The sequence below is a fragment of the Dermacentor albipictus genome, chromosome 1 (assembly GCF_038994185.2).
Source record: "Dermacentor albipictus isolate Rhodes 1998 colony chromosome 1, USDA_Dalb.pri_finalv2, whole genome shotgun sequence".
Taxonomy (NCBI): domain Eukaryota; kingdom Metazoa; phylum Arthropoda; class Arachnida; order Ixodida; family Ixodidae; genus Dermacentor; species Dermacentor albipictus.
Genome location: NC_091821.1, coordinates 306,615,061 through 306,632,893, shown reverse-complemented (window position 1 = coordinate 306,632,893; position 17,833 = coordinate 306,615,061). Strand labels below are relative to the sequence as shown.

The window sequence follows — 17,833 nt, the reverse complement described above, 5'->3', positions numbered from 1 at the left end:
TCTAAAACAAACCATGCAACGAAAACCATGAGAGTGAGGCGCGAGAAAAAATTGCCTGTATCCCCACATAGTGACAGCACATGCCAGGAACGAAAAAGTTAGAAAATTGGCGCGCTTTTTAAACGTACAGACGGCGCCATAAATATACGGCATCGACCATGTTGGACTTGTTCGCGGCGCCGTATATTTACGTCATTGACCCTGAAAGGGTTAAAATCGAGTAAATACGGTATTATTTCTTTCAAGTTTGGAGCACACGCAGTGAACATGCCTGTAACTGCAGTGTGCCCAGTCTTGTACAGCAGTGCTGCCATTGCCACTGTTTGCTGCCTCTGAAAGGCATAGCAGTTTGAGGGAGCGTTCTCACCTTTCCTGATTTTGACCGTCTTTCTGCAGAATGTGTGCTTTTCTGTTTGTGACACAGGCTGTACTGCATAGGCGAAGCTGGTGAAACCTGTGCTTCAGTATTTACTAGTGATGTGTCAATAAGCCTGGCCTTTGAGTGATGGCATCAAATGCTTGTGTGATCAATCTTTCTCTTGCTTATAAAGATGTGCTGGTGTTCATGAATATGGAAACATGAGCACAGAAAAGGTACGAGGACAAGCAAGATGACATCATATCATCTAACAGGAGCACATGTCCTGTCGTCGTCCTTGTCCTAGTACTTTTTTCATGCTTGTCGTTTCATATTCATGAACATGTCCCAATTCATCCAGCAACATACTTTGGGAATATACTGGTTTCTCTTAACCCTTTGAGGGTCGAATTATTTTGAAGAAAACTTTCCCGGGTGGTCAAATTATTTCATTGCAGATATTGAATGTACAAGATGTATAAAGTCGGGAATAAATAGTAAAAAAAATTAGGGAACAGTATTTTGGTGTCGGTATCACTCAGAACTGCAATATGTTCAATAGTATTTTAGAGTGTGGTACTCCTTGAAACACGAGTCTCCGCGCAGCCGCAGAGAGCAAGAATACCTCATGAGCGGTGGTGATAAACGAGCTAAGAGCCGTGCCAATCAAGATAAAAATCAACTTCCCCCGCCCGTGCGATAGCGTACCGACAAAGATAAAAATCATGTTTCGCGCGCCTCCGTTGCGGCGGAACCGAAACCGCGAAAGCGCGTTGCCGCTGAGAGCGAGAATACCTCGCGAGCGGCGGTTATAAACAAGCTAAGAGCAGCGCCAATCAAGATAGAAATCAACTTCCACAGCATTTGCAAGAGAGTGCCGACAAAGAGAAAAATGACGTTTCGCGCGCCTCCGTTGCGATCACGCGGCGAAACCGAAACCGCAAAAGGGGTGTGGCCGCAGTCTGCGCGACGCTCTGAAGCTTGAAGTCAGTTCTGTTTATCTCCCCAAGAAGGTAGCACAAATTTCAAACGCTTCTTGTAAGACCTAAGAGGTGGCAGCACCTCCCACTAAGCGTGCATCGTCATTATGGCGCGAAATTTCAAACGGAGGGTCGAAACAGTACCCGTACGGCGAAGACCTTGCGGGACAGAAAACCGCCGCCGTACATGTACGGCTAAAACCGTCAAAGAGTTAAAGCACACATCAGTGCCCTTACGTCAATGAGTTGTCTGTTACCATATTTTTCAATCCCCTTTTGAATTCATCCTTTTTGCGTTAAACTATGCAATGAAACCTCATTATATTCAAACAGGTTAAAACAAAGTAATTGTGGTTCCCCTTGAAATTTCCATAAAAACCCATGAGTTTAAAACTTCTGTTAAATTTCCAATAAATTGATATTACAAACTTTTTTTAGTTCCTGATGAAGATTTACTGATTATTTCACACTGATGGGGCTGAACGGTGGCGTGAAACGCTACTTGATGTGACTGTTCAGAACTTGTGCAATCTGTCGGCTACCTGGCAACTCGCAAACTGGCCACACTGCCAAGTCCAGTCTTGCTCCATACAGTTGCCACCTTACCACTGTGCTCTGAGCACACAACATGCTGCACATTGGTGGAAGGTTGTGGTCGGCTATGGTGGAATGAAACATGACTCCAGAATGTAATTAATTTTAAAAATATGATGAAGTAATGGATTCTACAGTAGAACCTTGTAGATATGAGGGTTGATCCAGAAATAAGGTTCCCATCAATTTTAGGGATAGACAACATTGTTTATTCTCAGAAATTTACATCATTGGAAAGATGAAACTTCGCTCTATTTTTCTACATAATCGCCGTCTTTTTGTACGTATTTTTATAGATGGTGCTCCAATTTCTGTGTCCCAATGTCGTAGAACTCTGCCGCCAACACTTTGAGAAAGCGTTTCACCTCTTCTTTGACTTCATCATCACTCCGGAACTGTTGGCCACTCAAATGTTCCTTTAACTTGGGGAACAAGTGATAACTTGTAGGCGTGAGGTCTGGACTATACATTGAGGGGGGGGGGGGGCAGCACGACAGTCTACCCAAAGTTTGTCAAAAGTTTCTGGGTTTGACAGGAGACGCGAGGTCAGGCGTTGCCATGAAGCAGCGTTACACCGGCTGCCAGTCGTCCTTGCTGACCGTTCTGGATAGTTCGCCTGAGTTTTCTTAGTGTTGCAAATGAAACATGAAACACCTACGTTTCATCTCCCATAACAATGGAGTCCAACAATCCTTCCTTATCTTCTTGACACTTTTGAAGAAACTGGCGAGCACAGTCAAGGCATTTCTCCTTGTGGTCTGATGTCAATAGCCATGGTACCCATCGAACACAACACTTTTGACACCCCAATTTTTCAGTCAAAGCTCTTTCCGCTGTACCGTAAGAACTCCCAGGAATTTGAGCAACAAGTTCACGGATGATGATCCTCCTGTTCTGAAGCACTTTGCAGTGGACCATCACGATATTTGCCTCAGAAACAGGCGGTCTTCCACTCTGTTCTTCATCGTGGACTTCCTTTCGACTGGCACCAAACTCACTGCACCACTTTCTGACGTGTTGAATGCAGGATGTCAACATGCAGTCGGTTTTCTCTACAAGTACCAGCCAGTCTCGCGGGTTGCCGCACCGTGTATGCACAGCCGTCGCCACCAACCCTGTTACGATAACCTGTTCATTTATCCAGCTGTTCGACCTTGCCTGTGGCTTAGTGCCCTTGGAAGCCTACTGCATACATTTAATAGGCAATAAGCCAAATGTGACGCCGTTCCATGCTTCTGGTTGGCGTGAAGTGAGCCTGATGTTTCGCTCTGATGGCATTGCCTACCAGTTTGATTTCATTTCGGTGCCCCGATGCCATTTTAAAACAATATGCAATAAGAAAATTATAAAGCACCCTTCAGACCTCTTGGGCCCCTGCAGGTTGACACGCATTGGCATCTCTTGCCAAGTGGGCGCGCTGAAACTTACTACCAAAATGCCCTGCTCGAAGAGGCTGTTGACCAAGGCCAAATTCGAGTAGTGCAATCATAAGCTTGCCAAAGCCATAAAAACAATGTGTGTCAGCGTCTTGTGCTGCGGTGCTTTGCGCAACACTTCACATTATGTAGATGTTAACTGCAATTGAGTATGCCAAATTTTTGAATGGCTTCGTATTGTATGTTTTCATGGTTTCCAAAATGCATGAACAAGTTTTTTCCAAAATGCATGAACAAGGTTCTACTGTAATAAGTAATTCTGGCTCCCCCTTCAGCTTTACTGTAGCAAGGCTTTACTGTAATTCACTGTGAAAGGGCCTGCCTTCAACCTTTTCAAGCTGGATAATAAGCAGTGCTGTTAAAGTTTACTTTGCATGCTTCCCTATGAGCTGAAAAAATCTCCAGCTAAGTGACACTTCTGTTTTTGTTGCCAGGCATCCGACTTTAGAAGGGTTGCAAGCGGCCAAGTCACTGGCTATTAGCCTGATCCAAACAGTGAGTAGAGAGCCTATTTGGCATTTTTATGCATTACATTGTAACCATACTCTCCTAGTAGCGATTGTGAGTGCAAAGAAATTTGCGCAATGCTCTAAAACCACTTTAATGGCTAGTAAGAGCACATACAAGCAAGTTTTGTTGGCTGATTTGTGGTTGTGTGTTTGCAGACGCACACAGACTTTGCAGAGTGGCAGCAACAACAGCTGGCTGCCCTGACATTCCAGTCTGCCATGACCCAGGCTGCTGCTAATCAACGTAAGTGTTGCATATTACTTAAACATCTCAGTTTGATGTGCCCACAAGCCAACATTGCCTTTGGCTAGCATGATGTAGCCAGTTTGTACAAATCTGCCTGCTCATAACCTTGGTCAAAATTGTTAGTGCGTGAACACCTAATGCGAATCTTTTAACTGCATTTGAGATACCACTGCCTGCTGTCCTTCCTTGGCCGCGGTATTCTGCAGCTGAGAACAAAGTAGCGAGGTTGATTCTCTGTTATGGCAATTGCATATCAATGAGGTCACAGCACAAAAATACTCATGTACAGAGAACATGTTAAAGAACACCAGAAAGCCCTGATCAATCCAGAGTCCTCCACTATTGCACCTCTCATCTCAGAACCCCTGTGTGGCTTTGGAATGTTAAACCAATTAAATAAATGAATTACTTTGAGCTGCTCACGTGTGCCTTAATTGAATATGGTCAGTGTAAGGTAAGGAGCTACATCTTCGACACTTGTAAAGGCAGAAACTATTGTGTGATGTGCCCAGTTATTAAAAACAGCCTTTGATAGTGGGGTCCCTCTAAGTCTGGTCTAGTACATGGGGTTTCGCACATGCAAATACAGTGAACTCTCACTTGAGTAAACTTCAAGGTACCCAACGAAATAGTTCACTTAACTAGAAGTTCAATAAACTGAATATTCACTGGAACATGGAACAGCATAAGGCACAGCAGACATCGAGTCAAAAGTGTGAAATGAAATTTATGGAGTTATATGTACATCAATACAGTCTACGCTTGTTACAATGGACCTGTGCACAACGGACCTGCGTACAACGGACCTGCATATAATGGACCTGCTTACAACATACTTTTTATACAACAGACCATATTTCAGCATTAGTTTGTTCTACTTATTTTATTCATGCAACGAAGTAAGCTCTTAATGGACTGCACTACAACGGACCATCGGTTACTGTGAACGAAATTAGCATAAATTTTTTCATTATCGGGCATATAAAACGGGCTTTGGCCGTGTGGACAAGGGCTGAAAGGTCAGCCAACGATTGGGGCTCAATATTGAGCAGGCAAGGGAGGCAGGCGGGGCGGAAAACGTGCCATCTTCTTTCACGTGCGAGGCACAGAGGGAAGGGTTGCTAGGTGAGAGAGAGAGCAGGTTATACTCCGATGACTGCTGCTTACGGCGCGGCCGCTGTATCTTGAAAGTGATCTGCGAGATGGACAAAGTGCGCGCCCACGCAGGCGCCGTATCTCAAAAGCAATCTGTGATGTGGACAAAGTGCGCGGCCACGTAGGCGCCATATCTTGAAAGTGATCTGCGATGTGGACAAAGTGTGCGCCCATGCGGGTGCCGTATTTTGAAAGCAATCTGTGATGGTGACAAAGTGTGTGGGCAGCATAACTTGAAAGTGATCTGTGATGTGGACAAAGTGTGCGCCCATGTGGGTGCCGTATTTTGAAAGCAATCTGTGATGTTGACAAAGTGTGTGGGCAGCATATCTTGAAAGTGATCTGCGATGTGGACAAAGTGCACGGGCACTGTATCGTGAAAGCGATCTGCAATATGGACAAAGTTCGTGCCTGCGCGGGTGCTGTATCTTGAAAGTGACCTGCGATGTGGACAAGGTGCGCGGGCACAGTATGTTGAAAGCTGTCTGCGATATGGACAAAGTGCACACCCGTGTGGACCCCGTATATTGAAAGCAATCTGCAATGTGGATAAGCTGCGTGGGTGCGCTATCTCGAAAGCAATCTGCAATGTATTTCTCACTAAATTTGGTCTTGGCAGCTTTTATAGCTCTGCCAGCGCAGTGGCTCAATTCTCTCCAGCTCGTTAGGCACACTCATAACACTCTAGACTCTAGAGTGCTTGCGTATGTAATTTATTGCGAAAGCCCATCTATTAACCTGTCACCATTAACCGTACCCATTAACTTGTCCTTGCAGTCGCCAAACAAAACGAATAGCGTATGTCTCTTTTATTTCAATGAAGGTACCAGGCGAATCTAATATATCATGCATGAAAAAGTAAAAAAAAAAGTGATGACGGTTGAATAAGTTTTGTTACGCTTCTAAATAAGCCAGAAACATTAACACTTAAAATGCTACCTATTCCTTCAACATATAAAATATGTGAAATGCAGAGTTCTCTTGGGACATTGGGAAACCTAGATACTAGAAGTAGCGTGATACTCTCAAACACTTGTTTACAATTTTTTTAACGCTGTATTTGATCAACACGCATTTACCATCGCACATGAACTTGGTGGATTGTTCCCCTTATGTTCGCAAAATTTGACCTCAATTGTAGTTGTAATTATGTCAGCGCAGCCGTCTTAAGTTTTACACCGCTCGTAAAACAGACGAATAACGATGGAGCACTTGTATATGTATTATACTGGAAAATGCGCATTTAAACCACCCACTTCGAACATTGCCTACACATTGGGCATACCATGCCCATATTTTTCCCCCGATATAAACAATATGCCTTGTTTAGCTCACCGTGGACATAGGAGAAACAAACTATGAATCTCATATGATGCATGAAAATACATGGAAAAATGTGGATTTAGTAATTAGTATCTTCAACATTTCCATTTAAAGCAGGTAAGTGAAAGTTTCGCAATGCACTGCATTTAAAATTCCCTCTATTTTCACGGAATGTCAACCGTCTCTAGTGCTGTTTTAGGAGTCTGGGAAACATTTAGATTAGCGGCAGTATGACACTCTAGAATGCTTCAGTGAGCAACTTTCTGCAAAAGCTGTTATGAATCTGCACAGAATAAACATACATCGCTCGTCACTCGGAACATTGCTTCGTACTTCGTACCCCACATATTGTACCGAGGATACAGGGGGAAAACAACTAAATGTCATGTATACTGCATAAAAATTGGGAGAAAGCGAATATCAGTAACTGTTTTCAGAGCACGTAAGACACAGTGCGAATTTTCGGTACGTGTCACAAAAAAGTGGCCCTCGTTTTTCAAAATATGGAATATCTGCTGTTTCTTTCTCCTGCTGGAAAAGAAGTAATAGTGTAGCTGTTATTTAAGAACAGCCTGCAAATGAAATCGTCAAAGTCAGAAGTGACACATTCTATAGAAAAATTTTGAGTCAGTGTACTATTGGTATTGAAATGGCTCTGCATGTTCGACCAAGGTCATTTTCACTAGCATATCTATGATAAGTCAGGATTACACGAGACAGTTATACCTGAAAGAGGTTTGATTAAATCGTTGATGTACAGCCAGCACCCAGTGTATTCACCCCATAATGGCATGCACCGCTTGTGTTGTCGTTGCAAACGTTCTGTATACCGTTGTGGACGAGACATAGTCAGCATCGAACGCCTCAAGACCTACTATGACCCACTCATAGTGACAAGCTGTTAGGTTGCCGGGTGGCCCCCTTTTCGTTTCCGGTGGTAATTGTAGAGAAGGATTGGAATGATATAATGGATCATCCTCTTCAATGCCTTTGCTCGTAAATGCCACTCTTGCTCGGAGTCCATGCTCTGCCTAGACTGTCACCGCTGCGCTGCTACTAGTCCGGTCAAATAAACACCTTAATATTGGTAATATACTGATACTGCAACGCTACGTAGGCTATCTTTGTTTAGAGATTAAATGCCTATAGTCGGATACAACTTTAGAAAAAAGGGGGCGTTTACTTCTCCGAGGGGGAGCCACATGAGCACCCACCAATGGGCGCGCACTCTGGACTAACGTCATCAGCCGGATGGCCGGTGAGCCTGCCAATGGAGAAGATGACTGCCCGCGCTTCTAACTGGGCGAGGTTACGTCAGCTGTGGGCTTCAGCCCCTCGTCAGAGTGAATTCCAGAACTGTTTGTGATTGTCTATCATGCCGGAAATATTACTGCGAGCTTACGATGCCGCATTTGTGCCACGTGCGCTTATTCTGATCCGTGATCCGGCGAAGGAACATTGCAGCGAGCATCGCTGGCGCTGCGCTACGCTTTGCCTGAAAACAGGATTCTGCGGCGACCGTTACGAGCACACATCCTGTGTGTTTGTTCCATGTTGTTTTATTTTGCACCCGAGTGACGGTACGATGAGAAAAGTTTTCCAAAGACTGGTGCCTACTGTTGGCGGCGGGTGTGTTCGTATACTGTGTCGCTGCATTTTTTGTCGGACGGATTGAAGTGATGGAGCAAAACCATTCTCAGGAGAAATCAGAAAAGTGTACGCGCATGAAACAAACCTATGAGTGTCTCAACAGAAAATATTTGCAAAAGAAGCCTTCAATGCAAAGATTTGTCGCCGTCAACTTAGCGTGAACGATCATTGTCAGCAGTAAGATAGCCGAGCGTCTAGCGACGGTGTTCGAGCGTTGTGTAGCACCGTCGATTGATTGCTGTCTACCAGTGCTCACTGCACGCACAAGCTGCAGAATGCGTGCTGTGAAATTGTGAAAGCAAAAAACAAAAGAAATATAAATTTTATGCTATTTAAAACCTAGAGTATCTATTTAAAACGATGAATGAAGCATTTTTGTACCTTCCTGCCTCGACCGTATTCTCGCCCCAGGTTTGTAATGGTTGCGATAAATGCATTGTATTATATAAGTACTTTTTCAATAGCAACTGATTCATTTTAAGCTTGGAAAACGAGTAGTAGATACGCCGTGTACATGTAAACATCCGCAAAAGCCATGCAGCGCTGCTCTTTCTACTTTTGTCACTAGCAATGAAGCTAAAGAGCAGACGACGGGCAGCGTTGTAGAAGGCACGGGGTTATTTTTCTGTCGCTATCCGGCATGTGCTGTAGCACATGAGAGCTCTACTAAACCAGTCATCAAAATACAAAAGTCTTTATTAATACCGAGAATTACGCGTTTCAGGAGCATGATTTTTCGAGCGGGACTATTTTAGTCGCGGAGGCAATCGGCTGTCGCGCTTCGGTCATCTGGGTGGGGCCTCTCCTTTTTTTAAAAATTTGTATACGACTATAGTTCCAGCATTTGATAAACCAATGATTTCCTGCCGCAAGGCACACCAGTCGTTGGGCGCGGCTGAGTGTAACGCTTTATCTGGACCTTCTCCTCACCCACAGGTTAAATGTACCAAGCTGATTGTGTTTTTGAATACGGAAATAGCGGTCCCAAGAACCTGGGATGATGCAAGTTGCGCAGGCTGACATTTGTTAGGACGGTAACTGCCCAACGTCAGACGTTCTCCGCAACACGAGTGTGCATGCCCAATCCCACGTATCGTCCGCTATAGGGCGTCCTTAGACGGCACAAAAGACAATCCTCGCTGCCTAAGCAGGGGATGCGGAGTAAAGAAAAGCATCTTATGTGGTCACTCTATTAAGAAGGAAAATTTAGCTTCAGCTGTAGTTTTGTTCTACTTTCCAGCATGCAGCCGAAAGTACATGCTTTCAAAAGTGGAGGGGGGGGGGGGGCAAATGACATACTTTGACCCCCCATTTTCGAAAGTGGTGGGGCAAGTGCCCCTCTTTCCCCCCTGCCCCCGGTAGGTACGCCTATGGCCCAGTGCTGGTAGCTTCGTACGCGCTGTGCTTTCGAGATTTAGTTTGCATTGAAGCGAGAGATGACACGAAGGTCAGTTCGCCCACTGCTGCTGCTGCGCTTATCTTGCTTAATTTGCTATCGCAATCGATGCCTCGCCTTTCGGGTGAAACTGACTTGTTTTTTTTTTTTTGACGTTCGTCACTCACTCTTTGCAATAAAGTTGTTAGACATTGCAACGAAAGCTTCGGAAGTGAAGCATTTCGGATATTATGGACTTATGATAAAATGGACATTTTTTGTTGGATTATCAGGTTCCATTGTAACGAGAGTATGCATGAAGTGCGTAAGTTACTTTGCTGCTTAAAACATATCATTTTAATTTGTGCTGGTGCTCTTAAAGCGCAAGAAGTAACAAAGCTGTCCAGAGAGTATGTTTTTGGGCATTTCCCCTGGCACAGCTTGTTGCCGAGACATGAAGTCTCGCAACTTTCCAAGGCATCCTACAGCCTCAGTTAGAACTACAGGATTTGAATCTGCCGCTGACATTGCATCTTCTTCGTCACATTCTTCCTTTTTGGGATGAACGCTGGAAACAGTTTCCAGATCTGACAGTTCAGCACAGGTAATGAGGTCACTGTCACACTGCACATAGCTGCCGCTGGAGGGCTGATTTGGGGGTGGCAAGCACCAACTATGCCAGTGCTGCAGAGTGCAAAACTTCCTTGAACTGATTTTAAAAAATGAGCCCGCGTTCACTGATCAAGTTTGTTCAACTGAAGTATTTGCTATTCAGAAATTTGTTTAACTGAAAGATTTTTGCATAGGAAAACTGCCGGGTATTTTTTAAAAGTTTGTTATTCTGAAATATTCGTTAAGCCAACGTTCATACAACTGAGAGTACTGTAGCACTTGCAGGAGGATATGTTTCTTTCAGCACAGTGTGTGCAGTGTAGTATTATTAGCAGCAGTAGTTTCACTTTGGATTCTACAGCACAGTCAAAATTACAGTAAATCTGTAAGCATGTGCCATGTCCCACTACGTGTGAAGATTGTGAGATCTGAGAGTACAAGACAAGCCTGTTATTGTTTATAGCTGTGCAAGGTTTCTATCAACTGCTTTTGTAAGTGATGGTGCTGTGCGCATATATTTTGGCTGTTTTCTCGCATATGCAATGGTGCTTTGCCACAATGCAACATAGAACTGGCATCAGGTGCACCTGTCATCACAGGCCTGGGGCAGGTCTTCCAGCCTGTTGCAACTGCAGGAGAAGTGCAAGCTCAGGGTGAGGGCATGGTGTTGTTCCTCCTCATTTTGACACTGTTTAGTTGGTTGTTTTGCTGCTCTTGGCATGCAGTTTCAATTATATTCAGTGCACCTAGTCTTCATCACACTCTGTATCGTTGCAGGCTGAACAGATTATTACTGGTGCTTGGTGCTAGCCATTTGTTCTTTGAGCTTCTTTTTGTTCCTTTTTGTTATCATTGTGCCTCTAAGCTAAGCTGTTGCTTGTAATTTTTGTCACCAGTACTCAATTCACTGTAATCACATAGTTGTGTTGGCTGTAAAAGCCTGTTCTGCATTCCTGTTTTGTAGTGGCAGTGTTTACCAAAACATCAAATCAAATTTTTCTTTGTTCTTGTAATTGTCACTCAGTAAAGTTGCTGCCTAGACAATCCTGCATGCACCGGGATCGTTTTCACTGAACACTACCGCTGTGTTGTCAAGATGTGGTGCACGCTCACAATCGCTGCTTCTGCATGAATGTTTCCAGTTGCACTAGCTTTAAATGGATTTGTGGGCCCACCAAAGTGTAAACAGTTAGCTTTGTTGATGCAGAGAAACTGCCATGTCAACACATCTCGGAGCTGTTGGCCATCAGCGCACAGGACAATGTGATGTCAGAGCAGCTAGTGTGCTCAGTTTTTGCGCTGTGCTTCTGTTGTGGCTGCAGGCATCCTGGTGAGCCCTGGGGTGATGGGAGCCCAGTCAGCATCCTTTGTGCTGCCCATGTCACAAGGCTTGCCTTCAAGTGAGCCACTGTCTTGAGTTTTCTCTCTTTCTCCACTCATACTTTTTGAGCTCTTTGTTCTAGTGGTCAGATGAATCTGAGTAATGTAATAACTTGCCGCAAAAAAATGTATGATGACCAGCACATGTACAGTTGGCCACAAATGTTTATGGGACATGGATTCCATGACAACTGTGGATTGCTGCTCAGGTAAGATTTAATGAATCACTCTGAAAGGCTAAATAATGTCGTGTATGGTTTTGTGGCTGGCTGTACATAGCTGTCCAGCTATAGCTAGTGGTAGCAGCTAGGGCAATCAAACAAGCTTAAATATGTCAAGGGATTCGAGTTTGATGACCTGAGCATAATGGTTTGTACATAAAGAAGGTACATAAGACTGTAGGATGGGTAAGGGGATCGTTCTGATGCTTTGGGGACCGGTAGAGAAGGACATTGCTTTGACATGGAGCAAGGTGTAGTCAAGACAACGGAGGTAATTTTTAAGAAGGTGGCAAAAGATGGCTTCACTCATGTTTTTAGGCTTGGTAGAAACGATGGGGCGCATGCATTTTTAGTTCTGGGCAGCAAACAGAAAGGGATAAAAGTGCCGATGAATAATTTTCAGAAATAAAGATTCCAGAGCATCAACCTCAGTCATTATTGAACAACTCTTATAGGAGCTGTAGCAGAGGTTTATAGAACTCATTACCCATAAGCCATTGCTTATAATTTGGTTTGATCAGTTCTCAGAGCCATCTCCCATACGTAGTCCTCATTCCTGGGCAGAGCCACAGTGTGGTACACGTTCACTATAGGTACCAGGGCATAACATTGGATTGCTCATGGTGTCTTGAGGTGTAGGGCACCATTCTTAGGTGGTTTGGAAGGCATAAGTGTCACTCCCTCCTTAAGTGCTTATAGGGAGTCATTAGCACCCCAAGAAAGATTATAGGAAATGGACAAAGCACACAGAGGAATTAATAGAGAGTTTTAGAATAGGCGCCCCAATAGTTTGGTGCCCCAAAGAGCTTTTCAGGTGTTAGCATTGGGGCACGCAGGAGTGAAGAGTTTTAAAATAGGGCTTTGCATTTGCGGATAGTGCCTTGCACTGACAGTGCCACCACGGCGTCAAAGGAAAGGTATTAAAAATAATTAAATAAAATATACCATTTTGTGATAAGAATAGTAATTTTGACTTTTGTGTATTCGTGTTTAATTACAATTTAGAGATTATTTGTAAGCAAACAATTGGTTGTCCTTAGTTTTGAGTAACCAACGTTACGTGCCTTCACCAGCCAAGCTAAACCATGTTAGGCCTACGAGCCATAAATTCCACAATCGAAATCGGAGTCGGTGGCGTCAATCTTCATAACACACCCTAGTTGAGAGAAAGCGATAACAGCAGTCACTTCTCCTAGCTTACGAACTTCACGCGTTACCACGAATCGAACCCAGTTTGGTGCTAGGTTAGAGCCGTTGCTTCGATGGGTGCCACTATATTTGTTTACGCAAGTCTTTTGGGGCAATTTTTGGGGCTCTCTCAGAATCAGTGAAATAGCTTGCCCGACGCAAAACCCAAACACAGTTTGTGCCTTGTGCATGCGCAGTGGCTTTAACGCTATTTCTTTGGGGCTCCAAACCATTTGGGGCCCCTATTCTAAAACTCTAATAGATGTCTGGTATAGCAATGATGTGAAATGTGGGTGGGGCAAAAATATGGGGAGGGGGTTGTGTCTGAGAGTTCTTGTCAGGTTTGGTTTGATTTCAAGTGCAAATCATGTTGATGCACACTCCTCCTAGCGCTACAGCTCACTGTTGACGTTGACCTTGTTATATTTGGGCTGTTGTGGCACAGTTGAAGTTCTTGGAAGTTGCCACGTTCTTTCTTGGGTTCATAGTCGTATCTCTACCAATAAGCAGTCAAATGCTAGACTGGAACTGACATTCAAATTTCTTAATGTCCTTCAGGAACTTCAAGGTGGTGTTCAGGGTGTCTACCAACTGGGAAAACCGGGAATTCTCAGTGATTTTGAATAGTCTGGAAATACTCACAAAAAACTCAAGGAAGTTCTGCTTCTATTAGGGAAAATTAGCTGTAATTTTATTGAAAGAGAACGAAAGTCGCGCTAATGCTGGCTCGAGTAATAGAGAGGAATTGTAATGAATCTACTTTGACACCATATCGTCGGCTGGAGGAGTTGCCAGTGTACAGTCAACAACCGACTTTCTGGACGCCCAATAATTTGGACAGGTTTGCGGCACCACCACGCATACCCGATAGTCGGTGTGTAAGCATGTCGGAAATTTTGGATGCAAGGACTCTTCACCGTCCGATTTTCCAGACTTTTTGTCGTGACTGCAGGTCCGAAATGGCATTAATCAAAGCCAACACCGGCACCATCTTGAGTACCTCTCCGCCTCGAACCGGCGTTCTCGCACAGATCGGCTGGCAGCTGTAGCCACCATCAAGGCCCTAGCTGCTTCGACATTCGCTCTTAAGGTTCTTGCCGTTCGGTACCGTGTTTTTCATTGAAAGAATTCGCCGCTGACAGCAATGGCACCGACTCCGCCTTTGTGGTTCTCGCGAATGGCTTTGAAGCTCAGAAAGCACGGCGCATTGCATAATGCTGGTTCCCGAAAGTTAGCGTCGCCTTAGTACAGTAATGTTACGCGGTGAAGCATACGCGAAAGTATTGCAGTGAAGCATAACAAGTGTTGAAAGGAGCAATTGTTATGGGACATACTATGTATTCCTTAATTGTACACGTATGCAACCGCCATCTCCTGTCACAGTATGAGCACCGATATGCCTAATAAGTGTACTGGCAGGCATTCCGAGCTTCTCCAGATGTGCCTTGGTGATTTGAGCCCTCCAGGCAGTAAAAGACGTGCATCCATTTTCTCGAGCTTCTCAATTTTAGTATGTTCTTGTGGCCCCTAAAGTGTCCAAAAAATCGAATGTTGACCGTGCAACTGATCAAGAGGATGCTTCAAATGGTGATGCGGCGAACACTCGGAGGCAGGAGGATGGGAACAGAAAGGACCTATGCATGGAGGAATGAACAGGAAAGGAAGTGAACCGCCACTCCTATGAAGGAGGTTAAGCTCAAAAAATATAGTGTGGGCTGACGCCAGGATGCAGGTGTCCCTCGTCTAAACCAAAATCAACTCTTTAAAGCAGTGTATGTTAGCAATTGTATGTTACCATACAATTACGAACATGATTTGAATGCCTCATGTGCATATGGAATGCCAAGACTTTCAAGTGATGACCACATGTCCGTCTTTTATTGCTCATTTTGTACATAATTTTAGTGTTCATGCTGCTGAGACAGGTATAAAAAGGGTTACCAAAAGAAAAGTTTCCCAAAAGACGACGATCAGCACACATGCTACCACATGGATGGGAAATTCGCAGGCACTGCTTCCTAAAGGAGAAAGGCTGAACTAGCAACATTGAATAATAGGTACTTTGCCAAACAGTTGCTCGGTTAGTTAGTAAAAATATACCAGTTTGCAGGTCTTGGACGCTGGGTAGAATGCAGTATGTTAACAAACGGTAATGCCAACCCATAGATAAATGTATACGTGTCTTTTACTCTTGTGAGCTTTCTGTTTTTCACAGGCCTCCCAACTTCTTTGATAACTTGTGCTTGACTCTTTATTTTTTGTACCTTTTCTCCTTTTGAGCGTTGCTGATACCTTTTTGTCTGCGACTCTTGTTTCTTGTCATTGAACTCTATGCTGTCTGACCATGTTGACTAGATGCACTCCATAGACATTTATGTTCATTACTGTATTTACAAGATTCTAATGTGCCTCGAAATCTAACATGCTCCCATTTTTGATGGTTTGAATGTAAGAAAATAATTTGCACCTATACCTGATGCACACCCTATAGCATTCATCCAATATTGTATTCATAGTCAGAACAATATGAGACCAGCAGGATTCACCTTGACAGAATGTTAATTTATTCACTCTTAATGTCTGTCATCTCTGCTAGCTTGTTATTATGGTCTATAAATAGTGCTTTTCTCAGTACAGTCCACTGCACTTGATATTTCACATTTATTGAATGATTCTGCAATCATGAACGCTACAGTGGCCAACATCTTGACCATCCACTTTGCTAGGTTGTCTTGTTATTAATGCAATTCAATAAAATGTCAGAAGCCTGAAATGCGGCTCCATAACTGCAAGCTCAGCAAATAAAATGGCTAGGCTTGTGTGAATATAATTTTTTTAGTTTGAAGCAAACTAAGCAACAAATGAATTGTAATTAGTGCTGAATAATTTCGAAATGAATAGTTCAAATAGCTGTGCAGCTTGCATAAAGCTTTAACTAAGTGCCAGATATTTAGAAATCTAACTTGTTTTACCTTTTGCAAAGAAGGAAATAGACTCATCTTGATTCAGTTTATTTTGAAAGCACTGTTTCTCCTCATGCAGAAATGCAAGTTCCACCTTTTACAATGCCAGCAAAACTGGGAATTCGTTTACACGCTTTTGCTCACGGTTGTGCTTTACTCTGTGGGGTTCTCACCCATGTTCTTGGGACAAAGGAACAACAACACAGTAGTGCAAACAATCACAAGGGCATTTATTGCACCTTTCATAGACTAATGCCTGCTCACTGAGTTGTTATCCACAAAACATGCTGATGGGCGCGCGATAAATCGCGGAAGTCCGATTCACCGTGACCGGATAATGAGCGAATATGTTCACCTCGTGCTGGACACCAATGCCTGGTCGTTCACGCGTACGGTCACGCGAACAGTGGCATGTTCAAACAATCGTGTTCGTTCATTCCGAGGTAGGCCTCGCGAGACGGTCTCGCAGAAGCATGGATCGGCGCATGCGCAGAAAGTCCGCGCAGACGTCCGCGCCGCTTGCCGGCCCCGAGCCAAAGAGGAAGAGCCTTCTCCTTTTTGCGCCATGTAACCCCGCCGTTAGGTGGCGTTAGCAGAGCAACACTTGCGCCATCTCTCGTACTACCCTGCAAGCGTACCGACTGCTGCAGTGAAGCCACGTGGCGAAGCCGGATTACAGGAGATGGGAGATATGCGAGAAAAACGACATACCATATTTACTCGTATAATGATCACACTTTCTTGTCAGAAAAATTGACGCAAAATCAGGGGTGCGATCATTATGCGGGTTAAATTTCTTGCGAATAGAAACAAAAATTTTTTCGTCCCGCGTTTGCTGCGGGACATCAAAACAAAAATGGCTGCCAGGGGAGCAAGCCGAACGCGCCGAACGCGATTTTTTTTTCTTCACGTGAGTACATTACGTGCATTGAAACAGTTTCTTCCGTATCAGTAATCAATAATACAGTGAAACCTCGTTAAACCGTAGTCGGCCGGAGCTCGGAAAAAGTACGTACTAAACGGTAGTACTGTTTAAGCGAAATAGCACGAGATCGCCCACTTATCTGTCGAAAACGGAACTCGGAGAGAGTGCGATGTAAGGGGAAAAACATGCAGTATTTATTCACTTCGCGGGACGTAAATGTTATTTTCGTTTGATATTGCGGCGGCCTAGCACGACGACAGCGGCCTCAAGCTTACCGAAGCTGCGTGCCAGCTTCTCAGCCAGCCCCCCTCCTCTCGGCAAACACTCGCACGGCAGATTCCTCGTTGGCGTTACGTATTCTCCGTGCACGCGCGCAGTAGTGCTGCATAAGTCCCGGGACGCCTTTTTCATTGCCGGGTGCCGGAGTTCGGAAAACTTTTCGTTTGGAATAGTTACGTTATCGCGGCCCTGTTCTCCTTGCGACGATCGCATTCATGAGGCTGACGTAACGCGCAGCTTCTGCCACTGTCGGGCCTGAATAGCCCGTGATGTCGCTTTCCGTGTCGTCCTCATCATTGTCGCTAGTTGACACTTCGGCAACAACAGCGGCAACGATGGTGAAAAGTCGAACCTCGTAGCCGACATCTCTTCGTGGTCGCAGCAGCGCTGCCGAGCAACTTCGCATTCCAAATGCCACACACTGTAGTCAACAGCAGATCCATATCGCGGGCCAGCGCCGACTTCTTCGTGTCACGTTCGGTAGCACGGACGATGTCTAATTTTTCTTCTATGCTGAGCACCCGGCGTCCTTTTTATCCTAGCTTCGGCATGACGCGAGTCCTCGCTTGCACGACGCCACAACGCTCTCCGGCACGGCGCATCACGGCGTCCATGCGGCGTCGAAATGATGTTGATGT

At 44.6% G+C, this 17,833-nt stretch overlaps 1 protein-coding gene across 2 annotated transcripts in view; it reads left to right on the top strand.

Annotated features, from left to right (window-relative positions):
* Nucleotides 1-17,833, top strand: part of LOC135907236 (mediator of RNA polymerase II transcription subunit 15-like) — a 70,146-nt gene that overhangs the window by 13,107 nt on the left and 39,206 nt on the right. For both annotated transcript variants that reach the window (XM_065438912.1, XM_065438913.1), the window contains exons 8-11: nucleotides 3,803-3,863; nucleotides 4,034-4,121; nucleotides 10,809-10,892; nucleotides 11,562-11,639. In XM_065438912.1, coding sequence (XP_065294984.1) covers nucleotides 3,803-3,863; nucleotides 4,034-4,121; nucleotides 10,809-10,892; nucleotides 11,562-11,639 — 311 coding nt within the window. The remainder of the gene's footprint in view (nucleotides 1-3,802; nucleotides 3,864-4,033; nucleotides 4,122-10,808; nucleotides 10,893-11,561; nucleotides 11,640-17,833) is intronic.